Below are 12,714 nucleotides of genomic sequence, written 5' to 3'. Positions count from 1 at the left end.
TATATAATAAAAGGCTAATATGCAAATAGACTGAACGGCAGAAAAACTGAACAATCGGTCGCTATAACATGTACTGACCACCAGAAGGCATGTGTGGAACATGGCAGGCATCGGCAGCAGGTGGCAGAGCGCGGAATATGGCAGGCGTTGGTCACAGGGGTTAGGGTTAGGGTTAGGGTTAGGGTTATTGTCTCAGTCTCCTCTCAGCACATTTACATTACATTCTGTCAATTTTATTTTCCTTCCATAGTATATTCTGACTTGCAATAATTGGGACTTGTTCTTCATGCTTGTAGCTCATATGTCATTCTACCTCTTTCTCCACCCCCATTTCCCCTTTCCTCTGGTCTCTTTTTCTACAACTTTCATTAGTTAAATGTTGAACATCCTGGGCTGGACTTCTAATTTTATTGTCTTTCTTACATTCTGAATTTGTCAGGACTTCATTGACATTTCAGAGGTGAGATATCTAACAACTGATACTCCTCTCTGTCAGAAATATATCTACCATTTGAAAGCCTAATTCCTTTTTTTATCAAAATCTGCTTCACCTGGTGATATGGATTGTTGGGTGAATTTCTTTACATTTTCTTGGTTAACCTTGATTAAATTTTGTAGCCCATTTTTGTCTTTCTGAGAATGTGTTCTTCTATAGGGTTATATTAGGTTGGATTTTTTCCTTTAAGTCAATTGACAGTATTTCTTTCAAGGCTGTGTTTATTGGATAGAGCGCTGATCCCTTAACTAAAAGAACATAGCACAGTCTAAAAAGCAGGAAATTTGTGCTCATGAAATAAATTTATTTCATGTATTGTTTTTGTAAGTAATATGACTTGTTATCTAGTTTGGGTTGATCTTACATGCTATTTATATCTAATACCTTACTCTTGGCATTAGCATTAGACCTGCAGATTAGAAACTCATAGCCTCAGTCATCTGTCCTTTTCATTTCTGTACCTAATAGTGAACTGAAGTTCAGAAAAATGATCCTGTATAATAAAAGGCCAACATGCAAATCAACCAAATGGTGAAATGACCAATCATTATGATGTGCGCTGACCACCAGAAGGCAGATGCTCAATGTAGGAGTTGTGCCCTGGTGGTCAGTGCACTCCCACAGGGGGAGCTCTGCTCAGCCAAAAGTAGGGAGTGGACCTAAGCTGGCAGTCAGACACCCCCCCCCCCCCCCCCATGCATGAATTTATGTGTAGTTATTTATGTTAGTCTTTAAACAAACTCAGATATCAATGTTTGGGGATTTTGAAATAGAAAAAAAGGTCAAAGTTATAATGAGGGTAAAGGAAATTTAAGAGATTTGCCTCTAGACTCAAATAGGTAAATTTAGAAGCCTTTCCAAGTCTGAAAGTTAGAGAAGAGAGTACTCTACTTCTGAGGATCTGCCAACTAATTTCAGATAGGAATAATTTTTATATTTGTGTTTGGCAGGACTCCAAGTAATAAAAAAATACTTTGTCTTATAAAGGAACTTAATGGCATCTCACATTTTCAAACGAAGATCAAGAATGCAATTGTGCCTCAGGAAATAACTGGAACCTAGGACTCTAATCTTGTCAGGATTCTCTGTCTTGCTCCATACTTTATCTTTTTCTAATGTCACAACACCTGGCACTTAGTAGATCACTTAATAAGTGTTTTTGAATGTGTAACTAAATTTTAACCTAGGATAAATTCTAGGAAAGTCAAGGTAAAGCTGATTCTATTAAGCTAGTTTAGATGACCTTCTAAGCTGGCAATGTTTATTTTTTTTTAATGAATCTTTTAATTAGGAACACTTTGCCTTTTAATGACAAGTCTGATGCCATAGCAGGGGTCCTCAAACTTTTTAAAGTGGGGGCCAGATCACGGTCCCTCAGAGAGCTGGAGGGCCGGACTATATGAACTACTAATCCCTACTGTAACACCTTGGCTGCGCTCACTGCCCAAAAAACCTGGCGGGCAGGATCAGACTCCCCTGGGGGCTGCATGTGGCCCGCGGGCCGTAGTTTGAAGACGCCTGCCATAGGGTCTCATAATTAGCAACACCAAGCCTTTCAACTTTATAGTGTGAAACCTTACATTTGACTCCTTTGCTGGACTTCATTGTATATCACGTGAGTGATATTGTTTGTTTTAATCAATTCAACTCAAAACCCTAGTGGCAATATTACCTTTAGAGGGTAATATCACCCCATGCTAAGAGAAGGGAGAAATGAAACTCACACACTTGCCAAGATATTCAGAAGAAAACAAAATGCAGGTACATAACTAGCATTTCTCCAGAAATGGACTGTTAGATGCCATTAACTATTATATTGGAGCCAAATAGTTAAGTGATTAGGCTGCTAGCATATCAGGAAGTAGGATGTGTGTGGAGATAAAGGAAAAGTTCTTCCAAAACAACAGGTAGGTCCAAGCCCCTGACCACATAATCTGTAATTGAGAGGCCACACCATAATTTGTAATCCAAGTAAAAGCAGTTTTTAGAAATGTTCATGTGAAATGTCTGGGTGAATTTATGAAAACTATCAGACATGGTTTCTTTTCTCTAGGTAGGGAAAAAAGACTTCTACAGATATTCAAGCAGAGCATAGGATAATTTGCCCAAAGGAGTTGTTCTGGGAAAAGAGGGATTGATTATGACATATAGATAGTACATGAAAGTCTTGATGATAAAGTGATCACTCAGAATTTTTAGTAATTAATTAGGTAGTCACGTAACAGAATCTGGACACAGAAAATTCTGTGATTTGAAAGCTAAAAGGGAAAGTTATCTATTTTCACTTCTGTTAAGTGGTTTGTTATAATCCAGAAATCTCTGCTTTGTGGCCCAGCAACAGATGTTGGATTAATCCTTGATCCTCTTCTCTCTAGTTAGAAGAGCAATTAACATGAAAGCAAGTTAGGTGGTTAGAATTTAAATAACATGATGGTCATTGCTCTGGACTAATATATACTAGTATATATTGCCTGTGGCTTGCTTTTTTGATACTGACTTTAGCAGGGTACCTGCCCCAATTTAAAGAAGGCAGTTTCTGAGATAGAAGGTAGGTTAGGCAGAGAAGTGTATGCTGCCTATAGAAATGTTATCAAGCTATTGAATAACAGGATGAGAAGGACTTTTTTGTTTGCTAGATTCTCCCCAAAGGCTTCCTTATATATAAATAGGTCATATGGAAAGTTATTTCCTGATGATATTAGGTTCTCCAAGTCTGAAAGTTAGAGAAGAGAGTACTTCTGAGGATCTGCCAACTAATTTCAGGTGGTTTGACATACTGGTGGGTAATACAAAAGCTGAAGTGGTGCATAATTGGGAATTAAGACACAGCACTATTAAAATTTAAACTCAAGGGTAACTTTAACTTTACCAGAATTAAACAACAAGTAACAAATGAAACTAAAGACATGGCTTAACTTTAGATAAATACATATTATTCCCTAAATATTAAAAAATTTTAAAGCAAATAATCTTACAAAAAGATTTTTAAAATACAAATATTGGGAGTCAGTATGTTTGCTTGGAGGGTGAGTATCAGTTTTTAGAGAGTACTTTTCAATGCTTCTCAGCAATAAAAAGGAGTGAATTATTGATATACATAACAATGTATATAGAAGATAATTATGCTGAGTGAAAGAAGCCAGACCAAAAAGAGTACATACTGTGTGATGCCATTTATATAAAACCCTAGAAAATACAAGCTATAAAAATAGTTTCCTAAGGGTGTGAGAAAGGGCAGGAGTGAGGGATTACAAAGGAGTCAGAGGATACTTTGGGGGTCATAAATGTATTCATTCGCTTGATTGTAATAATGGTTTTATTACACTCAAATATATAAATATCAAAAATTATCAAACTATGCACTTTAAATATACAGTTTATTATATGTCAGTTATACTTCAACAAAGCTATAATAAAACAAAAAAGAGGTTATAACACACTCCAGTCTTTTGAAGGAAATATTGTATTTTTTGTCAGTTTGTATATAAAGGAACTTGAAAGAATTATATAGGTTTCTGCAAAGACTATAATCATGAACCAGAAGAGGGTTTTGTAACTGGCCTCCCATACCGGAATACTAATGCTCCACTTCAGGACCTGGAGGTTATGCAGTTCAGTACACAGCCCACACTTCCCCTTTTTTTTGTGCAATGTAGCAAACTCCATAGACACGTTCCTCACTCATCTTTATACCACCCAAGGTCTAGTGTAATTCCTGAAGAGAGCAGATGCAAATTAAATAAATAAATGCATTGCTATAGTTCATCACCATCACTACAAGAAACTTTTTTAAGACCTTTGGTGGAAACCACAGAAAAAGTAAGTGACAAGAACTGAAAATAATGTGTTCATCCCCAAATGCAGAGCAACTAGTCTAAATCTGGTCTTGAATGAATTTGTGAAACAAGGTAGATTCTCTGAATAAAAGAGATGAAACCAGTACGTATAATAAGCAATTAGACCCTTTAGAGTCACAGAATTTAAAATTATTCCTTGACCATAAAAATGTTTAGGATTATTTTTCCAACTCAGAATCGAGTTAAGGCTTTTTCTTTTGATAATCAAACACAAAGATTTAGGTGTACAATGTTGGATCTAGCCGTAACTGGTTTGGCTTGGTTTTTAGAGTGTCGGCCTGAAGGGTCTTGGGTTGATTCCAGTAGAGGCATGTACGTCAGTTGCAGGCTGATTGGGGCACATGCGGCTAACAATCTGTGTGTCCCATGTTGATGTTTCTATCTCTGTCCTTCCCTTCCACTCTAAAAACCAATGGAAAAAATATCCTCGGGTAAGGATTAACAACAACAAAAACCCTGTATCTACCTTAAATTAAAAAAAACAAAAACAAAACAACTTACATGTGCCAATTCGCTTAACAAGGAGATGCATGAGTTTCTGGAAAGTAGGAGACAAAGCTCAGATCATAACTATCTCTAAACCTAAGAGTAAGAGTAAAAGGGTCCAGAGAAATCTACGGATCATGGATCTGCCCAGCGTCCAGTTATGGTTCACCACTGACCTACATAATAAAACTGAGAGATTATAAACTGTTTTCAATGTTCAATCACAATAAAAAAATAATATATTCAACAAAAATGAAAACAACAACAAAATTAGAGCATATATAATTAAAACTGAGACTAGGTCACTGATCTTTACTGCTTCCCTGAGATAATCAGAAGCCTTTTTTTGGCTAAATAAACTATTGGTAATTCATTATTTTCTCAAGAAAATCTCACCCTCCTCATCTATGCTCAGACCAATGGCAGGAAGAGACACATTTAGCAATCTATAGTATTTGTACTCAGCCTTTCCCCAAAGAAGTTTTTCTCATCAAAGGAAGCAGTTCTATTTTGGTACTTACTTCCTGTGAGAAATGCAGGCATGATGTCCAGTGTGTGGCCATCATGCTGCTTCTAACTAGCATGTTCATGGTGTTCCTGGTGTTTTGCAGTAAGAGGAGAAATGTCTCTTAACATTTCCCAAGCCATTTTAAGGATATCTTAGCCATGTAATTACCTGCAAAGAATGTAAAAGTCCTCAGAAATAATAAAGGAATACATGTGGTTGGGGTGAATAGATCACAATAAGGGATTTCTAATTCCTTCTCCAAAAACTACTCAAGTCATTCCACAAACCATGGAAAGTCTTATCTTATTCTTCCTTGTATACTAGAATATTTACATTTTCAGATTCCCTAGCAGAGATTATAAAAGAGATCACCTTAAAAATCATGTTCCCTATAAAATGACAAAAGTGAATTATATAAAAGTTGTTTTCTCTACCTTTTTAAGACCTAAGTATTCTTATTGCCAATCCAAATTTAAATTTAATTCAACCCCTATGCTGGTTAAATTTTCTATATTATGAAAAGTTTCCTCATCTTGAATCAAACTTCTCTGTCTTTCTAATTTTGACATATGTTGGGTTACTTGCAAGATAGGAGATTTTGAGGGGATTTGGATAAAGAAAAGAGATGTATGTACTAGATGGGATTTTGTTTCTAGAGATGATGGAAAAAATTTATAGGCACAGTAGCATATCCAAAGCAGCGTTTTGTTCCAGAGATAGAGTTTCACCTATGGATATGGTACATCTTATATTAGCAGTAGGTGATTCTTTATATTGTTGTTGTTTTAATCTTAGGTTCTTAGAATGTCCTGACTTTTTAAAAAGTCTGTTCTTTGGATAATAACTTTGATTATATTAGCAGCATTATAGGTTTATCATCGTCTAGGCTATAGCTACCATGACCTAATTTTTATTGTGATAGGTTATGTTTTTATTTTATTTTTCTCTTTTAGATCCATTTTTCCTGTCCACCCGTCCTTCAGAATCATTGCCTTGGCAGAGCCCCCTGTTATTGGAAGCACAACACAGCAGTGGCTGGGGCCAGAATTCTTAACCATGTTCTTTTTCCATTACATGAGACCACTTGTCAAAAGTGAAGAAATCCAAGTAATTAAGGAAATGGTAAGAGTGAGGCAAGCTCTAGCCTGCTGCCTTCAGTTTTCCCCTTTTTAAGGCACTCTTACCCCTACTGGAGCAGAACTGGACATTTTTGGCTTCTCCCTACTTACTCCCAAATACCCTTATAAAATGGTTCTCAAATGTTAACATTTTGCAGAATCATCTGGAGGATTTGGTAAAATGCAGATGGCTGAGTCAGTAGGTCTGGGATACGGTACATGGTAATTTGCATTTCTGAAGTTCTTAGGTAATGCTGATATTGCTGCAGGTCTTGGGAACACTGTTTGAGAACCACAGATGTATGCTCTCTCCCCTCTTTCCTTGTGTGGAGGCAGTTCGGTGGTTCCTTTTCCTTTTATATTCAGTTAAAAGTGACTATTTTAAGTTCCTGCTATAAAGAGAGGTTAATGTATGTTGTTCCTTAGGTTCTGTGACAAATACCAAGGAGTCCTGGGCTCCTCAGAACTGTAATATATCCTGTTCTATACTGACCTGATTCGGTGTCTGGTGGCTTGAAGTATAGGTAATCCCTTACTTCAGTGTCTGGCTGTAGCAGGCATTGTGCTTAGCATTTCCTAGAACTATACTATTCAGTGTAATAGCACTGGCCATAAAATTTTAAAATTTAGTTTCTAAGTTATATTTCAGTAACTACATGTGTTTTGGCTAACATATTAGAAAGCATGGTAAAGAACATTTCCTTCATCATAGAAAGTTCTATTTGATGGTGTTCTAGATCACAAATAAGTAACTTTTTTTTCCTAAAAAGTTAATACTACTCATTCCCCTTAAAACACTAGAATGAACTTTTTAGATCTTGTCGGCATGGTGGCGGATAAGGGTGTAGGTTTTAAAGATAAACAACTCGCCTTTAAATGCCAAATTCACTGCTTATTAACTTCCAGATCTTGGGCAGATTATTCAACCATAATTTCTTTATCTGAAGATGCAGACAGTAGTACTACTTATATCATTGGATTGATTTAAATAATAAATAAGATAAAGTATGTACTGAATAGAACTTAGAATTTTGAAAAGTTTCAATCACTTAAATGATAAAAGTTTACATCTGAAATGGCTATGTTTTACCAGTTGTTCTAACATCACTTTCTGATTTTTTAAATTAAAGTTTAAATTTGTTATTGTTTAAGTAAAATTTTCTTATAATTATGTATTTAATTAGATTAAAATGTTATAATTAAGACACTTAATGTGTGTCATTTGGGCAACTATTCAGAGTTCATTGATAAATTAATCATGTGCCTTGGATATGAAGTTGAAAAGTTTTGAAAAATTGACAGCTTGAGTATCCATTCTTTATAATAGAAGGATACCTTATGTGACTTAGTAGACATAAATGTAAGATTACTACTACTTAAGGAGTTTGGTTTCAGTAAGAAAATGCCTAAATTAGTTTTAAAAATCATGCTGAAGCTAACAAAAAAGGAAATGATAATATATGAAAGTTTTTATAGGCATACTATATGCTAGTTTTTGAGTTAGAATCTCCTTTCAGTTTTATGCTGGTGATAGAATTGTAAATGGAGAATGGTGGCTTGGTTTTAATTACCTGATTCTTACAAAGAAAATGGTGGGTATAAGCATTTTCTAAGAATAACTAAGTTTATCCATGAATTAATCATCTAAACTGTAATAAGAGTTTTTCTAAAAGTGTAATTCTAATATTATTTACTAAGTAGCCATAGTTTATGATTTATTGATCAGATACCCCAAATTATTCTTTCTGTCTTTCCTCAATTCTCTCATAAATAGGTACCAAATATTCCTCAGGACGCTTTGGACAAATTGTTATCATTTACACACAAACTCAGAGAGACAGAGGACCCAACGGTAAGTCTGGATTTTCTATTGCTGATAGGCTGCTTTTTGTTCTTAGAGTTCAGTGCTTTAAAATCTGTTTTTTAAGCTGGCATTTTTATTCCTGTGTTACACTTTGTCCTATGCATATGTCTTACTCTTTCAATGATTTTAATATTCTTCTAGCTCCTCATGGCTGATGTTATAGAAAACAACTTTAGCTCTAGAGGTGTCCTTGGTACTCCTGGGATTTGGCCCTGATTCTTCTACCTCCCATGCTGAGCAATTTCATCTATTCTTATGGCTTCAAGTAGCAACTCTACGATAATGCCTACACCTTTATCTTTGCCTTCTAACTTCTCTTTCCTGATTTCTTCTTTATCTATCATTGTATTTTTATGCTGGGATAGTATTTTGGAAAGATGTAGGGATGTCACTAACTCTGAGTCTCAGTGTTCTCATCTGCAAAATGGGAACAGTGCCTGTACCTCATAAGGATGTTGTGAGGTGATGGGATATAGAACTAAATGATCTTTCTCCTATATATTGACCTATTCTTTATATAATTTCCTGACTTTATTAATAACCTGGCTACCAAATTACCTAAATTAGAAACTTTGACATCATTGTTGATTCTTTGCTTTCCCACTATTTCAACTTACCCTGAAGAAATATCTCATCAAATTAGCATGTTGATGTGTAAAATGTGCTCTTATCTATTGTCAGTAACTATCCTAGTAGTGGATTTTATAATCTTTCTCCTAGAATACTGTTATTTCCTCTTGTCTTCCCTCTTCACCAATAATCCATTCCTCTTGTGGTCCTCTATTACTTTTTCCTGTACCTGTTATAACAAACTAGAGGCCCAGTGCATGAATTAGTACACAGGTGGGATCTGGCTGGTTCCGCCATCGATCAGGGTAGGGGGGGGCAATTGGGAGTGGGGCAGACTGGGAGGCTGGTGTGGGCAGCTGGCTGACCGGCCCTGCCCCCTGGTTGAACTCCTGGTTAAGGGAACAATTTGCATATTCACCTTTTATTATATAGGATTACTATGAATTGGTGGTTTATGACAAAAATTTATTTTCTCACAGTTCTGGACATCAAAAGTTTAAAATGGGTATCACTGAGCTGAAAGCAAGTATCAGCAGGGTCACATTCTCTTGGAAGCTCAAAGGAAGACTACATTCCTTTCCTGTTTCAGTTTCTGGTGGCTGCTGGGATTCCTTGACTTGTCACTTCAGTCTCTGCCTCTATCTTCAGATCACCTTCTCGTCTGTGTGTCTATGTCAAATCTTTTTCTGCCTCTATTTCATAAGGATACATATGATTGCATTTAGCGGTCATCCAGATAATTCAGGATAATCTCCACATCTCAGAAATCTTAAATGTTATCTGCAGCGTCAGCTTTGCCATAAAGGTAAAATTCACAAGTTGTTTGTAGGGACCATTTTCTAACTGACACAGGAGACCTCATCTCCAACTACTCATTGTTTTCAGCTACACCATTCTTCTTGCTGTCCTTGAACACTTGTGCCTGCCTCAGGGCCCTTGCCACTTGGTGTTTCCTCTGCCTAGATTGCTCCTCGAAGGTAGCTACAGGTTTGCTCCTTTACCTCTTGGATTACTCAGATGTCTCCTTTCTAGTGAGGCCTTCCTGAAGCACTCTGTTTACTAGTAGAAACACATATCTTTCAATTTTATTTTTTTCTCTTTGTTTTAAGGTTCTTCATATATCTTATTACCTTTTGTCAAAATATATATTTTATTCCTTTTTTTAATTTTTTATTAATACATCCTCACCTGAGGACATTCTGTGTGTGCGTGAGTGTGTGTGTGTGTATAAAAAGAGAGGAGGGGGGGAGAGGGAGAGAGAGAGAGAGAGAGAGAGAGAGAGAGAGAGAGAGAAGGGGAGGGGAGGGGAGGGGAGGGGAGGGGAGGGGAGAGAAAAGAGAGAGATGAAAGAAATATTGGTTGGCTGTCTTCCGTATGTGTCCTGACTGGTGATTGAACCAGCAACCCCTTGGTGCACAGGACAACACTCAACCAACTGAGGCACTCTGGCCAGCTTTTTTTACTCATTTTTCCTCACTCAGATTTTAGTTCTGGGATGGCAAGTTCTTATTTGTTATTGTTGCTTCTGTATCTGGAACTTTACCTACTACATAGTAGATGTTCAATAAATATCGGTTGAATGAATGAATGAATGAATGAATGAGTGAATGAATGAATTTCCCATATTGTCCCAGGAGTGATCTTTCCCAAATCCATTTCCTAGGTTCTCCCCTTCTTTAAAACTGTTACGGGATGGATTCTCTTTGTCTGTAGACTGAAGGACAACCTGCTAAGCATGCCTGCTGAGTTCCATCTCACCCTGGCTGCTTTTCCAGCCTCATTTCCTACAGCCTGTCTTGAAGCACCCTCAGTTCTACCAAACTTTGCTTCTTGCTGTCTTTTAAGCCCATTGCTTAACCACTGGTGGTCCATGAGGTCCAAAAGGTTGGCGACTGCTGGTTTAAGGAAACCTTTGGAGCAGTGGGCGACCCACGTGCCTCTGCCTTAGATGATGCCTGGAATTCGCTTTCCCTCTGTCCACTTGCACTCAGGTTCCCTGTTCTATCAGGTGTTTCTCAGTCCCCTTAGGCAGAAGTAACCTCTATATCCAGTCTGCTTTATGACATTTGGCCTAGATTTCTCATATTGACCTATTGCAGCTATAGCACAGTGTATTTTTATCTCCCCAATTAAAATATGAACTCCTGGAGGCCACTTTTTATTCATTTCTTTATTCCCATTTCCTGGCATATAGTAGATACTTAGATGTTTGATGAAGAAATGAATAAATTAATTAATAGATTGTCTTTAGAGTTTCATCTCCCTGAGAACATGCTACATTTTTGTAAAAGAAATGTCTGTAAGAGGTGCAAGAGAAAAATTATTTTTAATCATTTTATCAGAATTTTTATCTCGTTAAGCTGAAGTACTATTTTTAATTATGCTAATAGGAAAAATCCTTAAGGTGTACTCTGAAACTGAATAACCATGGTAACTAAAGAAATGTGCTAACATCCTCACTTGCTCTTTTGGAAATTTGATATTATAAATGTTAAACATATTAGGGATTTTTCAACTAAAGTACACTCTCATTTTTTAATGACTAATGTGAGAGCAGAGATAGCCAAACCTTTTATTTAACACTAAAATGGCTGATTGTAAAGCTTCATTTGATTTTTTTTAACACTGGATGCTATTGCAAAGCATTTTTATATTAACTGAGGTAGTTGGTATTGTTAGCGTTTTTTGGCCAGTGATGCAGGCTGTGAAAGTATTCACAACTAAAAGAAGAGATGGATGGAGAGAGAATGTTTATTATACTTTCCTGAAAAGGAAAGGTCTGGTGCATTGCTAATCAATACAAGGGCAAAGAACAGAAGCGGCACTCTCCCTTTTAAAGCCTTGGCTGCTGTTGCTAGGTGACAAGTCAGGGAGAGGGATTTGGGGGCTGAAATTGAGCAGACATCAAAGAGGTTGTAGTTTGTTTGTTCTTCAGGAGACAATAAAGGCAGATGTCCTAGGGAAGTGTTTTATTAGTATTTTTCTAAAGTGTATAAAACGTTTTTAGAGCAAAGTTAAGAAGAGTTCAAAAGAGGCTTGTTTGAAGATGAGGGGGAAGGGGACTTTCTATTAGAGATTTCTTGGTGAAACTATTCTTGAGTTGTAAAAATAGCAGGGAGGAGGAGTATGCAAGAGTGTAGCCTTGAGAGTAGCTTATCTTGTTTTGCAGTTTGAACAGAGGAGCTGTTTGAATCAGAGGAGCTAACAATCTTGGGATTAAATTACCAGGTGCTTCTCATAAATTGTGGCAGGTTACAGCAAAGAAAAAGTAAAGCCTTTTTCCTATCCTAATAGGTATTTTTGAAAATTTATACGAAATCATTACTGAATGAAATGTGAGACCTGAACTGTGTCGTGCTTGGGATGAGATTAGAATGTTATACCCTAGAAAGTTACATTATGGTTTAATAGGATTCTTGTCATGGAAATCTCTGGTTTGGTGTTATTTGTCAAACGTTTTCCATTATTAAGGTAGGAATTTTTCATGGTCCCAGGTATTAAGGATGGGAATTGCTGGTCATGTTTAACTTCTGATACTTTCAGCCATATGAGCTAAAATAATCTTATCTTCAATTCTTTTCTCCATCTCATACCCATCAGTTGCCAAGTCCTTTGAAGCAAGTGTTGATCCCATCCCTCTGTTCTTTTTGCCAATAACCTTACTGTAAGACTTTATCTTTTTGTAGGTAGATTACTGTCCTTCAACCACTGCTGCCAGATTAATCTTCCTAAAGTCATGTTACTGTGTTACACATAAGAAAGTTCTATTGCTTTAGGAGCCAGGCCAAACACCTCAAAGTGTCAGTCTTTGATAT

General features: G+C 36.7%; 1 protein-coding gene across 1 annotated transcript in view; it reads left to right on the top strand.

Moving 5' to 3' along the window:
• VWA8 (von Willebrand factor A domain containing 8) overlaps positions 1 to 12,714 on the top strand; it is a 333,534-nt gene that overhangs the window by 117,784 nt on the left and 203,036 nt on the right. Inside the window, exons 15-16 of the mRNA XM_084876526.1 lie at positions 6,301 to 6,469; positions 8,240 to 8,317. Coding sequence (XP_084732652.1) covers positions 6,301 to 6,469; positions 8,240 to 8,317 — 247 coding nt within the window. The remainder of the gene's footprint in view (positions 1 to 6,300; positions 6,470 to 8,239; positions 8,318 to 12,714) is intronic.

The sequence above is a fragment of the Pipistrellus hanaki genome (genome assembly GCF_964339955.1).
Source record: "Pipistrellus hanaki genome assembly, chromosome: 3".
NCBI classification, from domain to species: domain Eukaryota; kingdom Metazoa; phylum Chordata; class Mammalia; order Chiroptera; family Vespertilionidae; genus Pipistrellus; species Pipistrellus hanaki.
The sequence above is the reverse complement of the archived record's forward strand: the minus strand, read 5'-3'. Positions and strand labels throughout refer to the sequence as shown.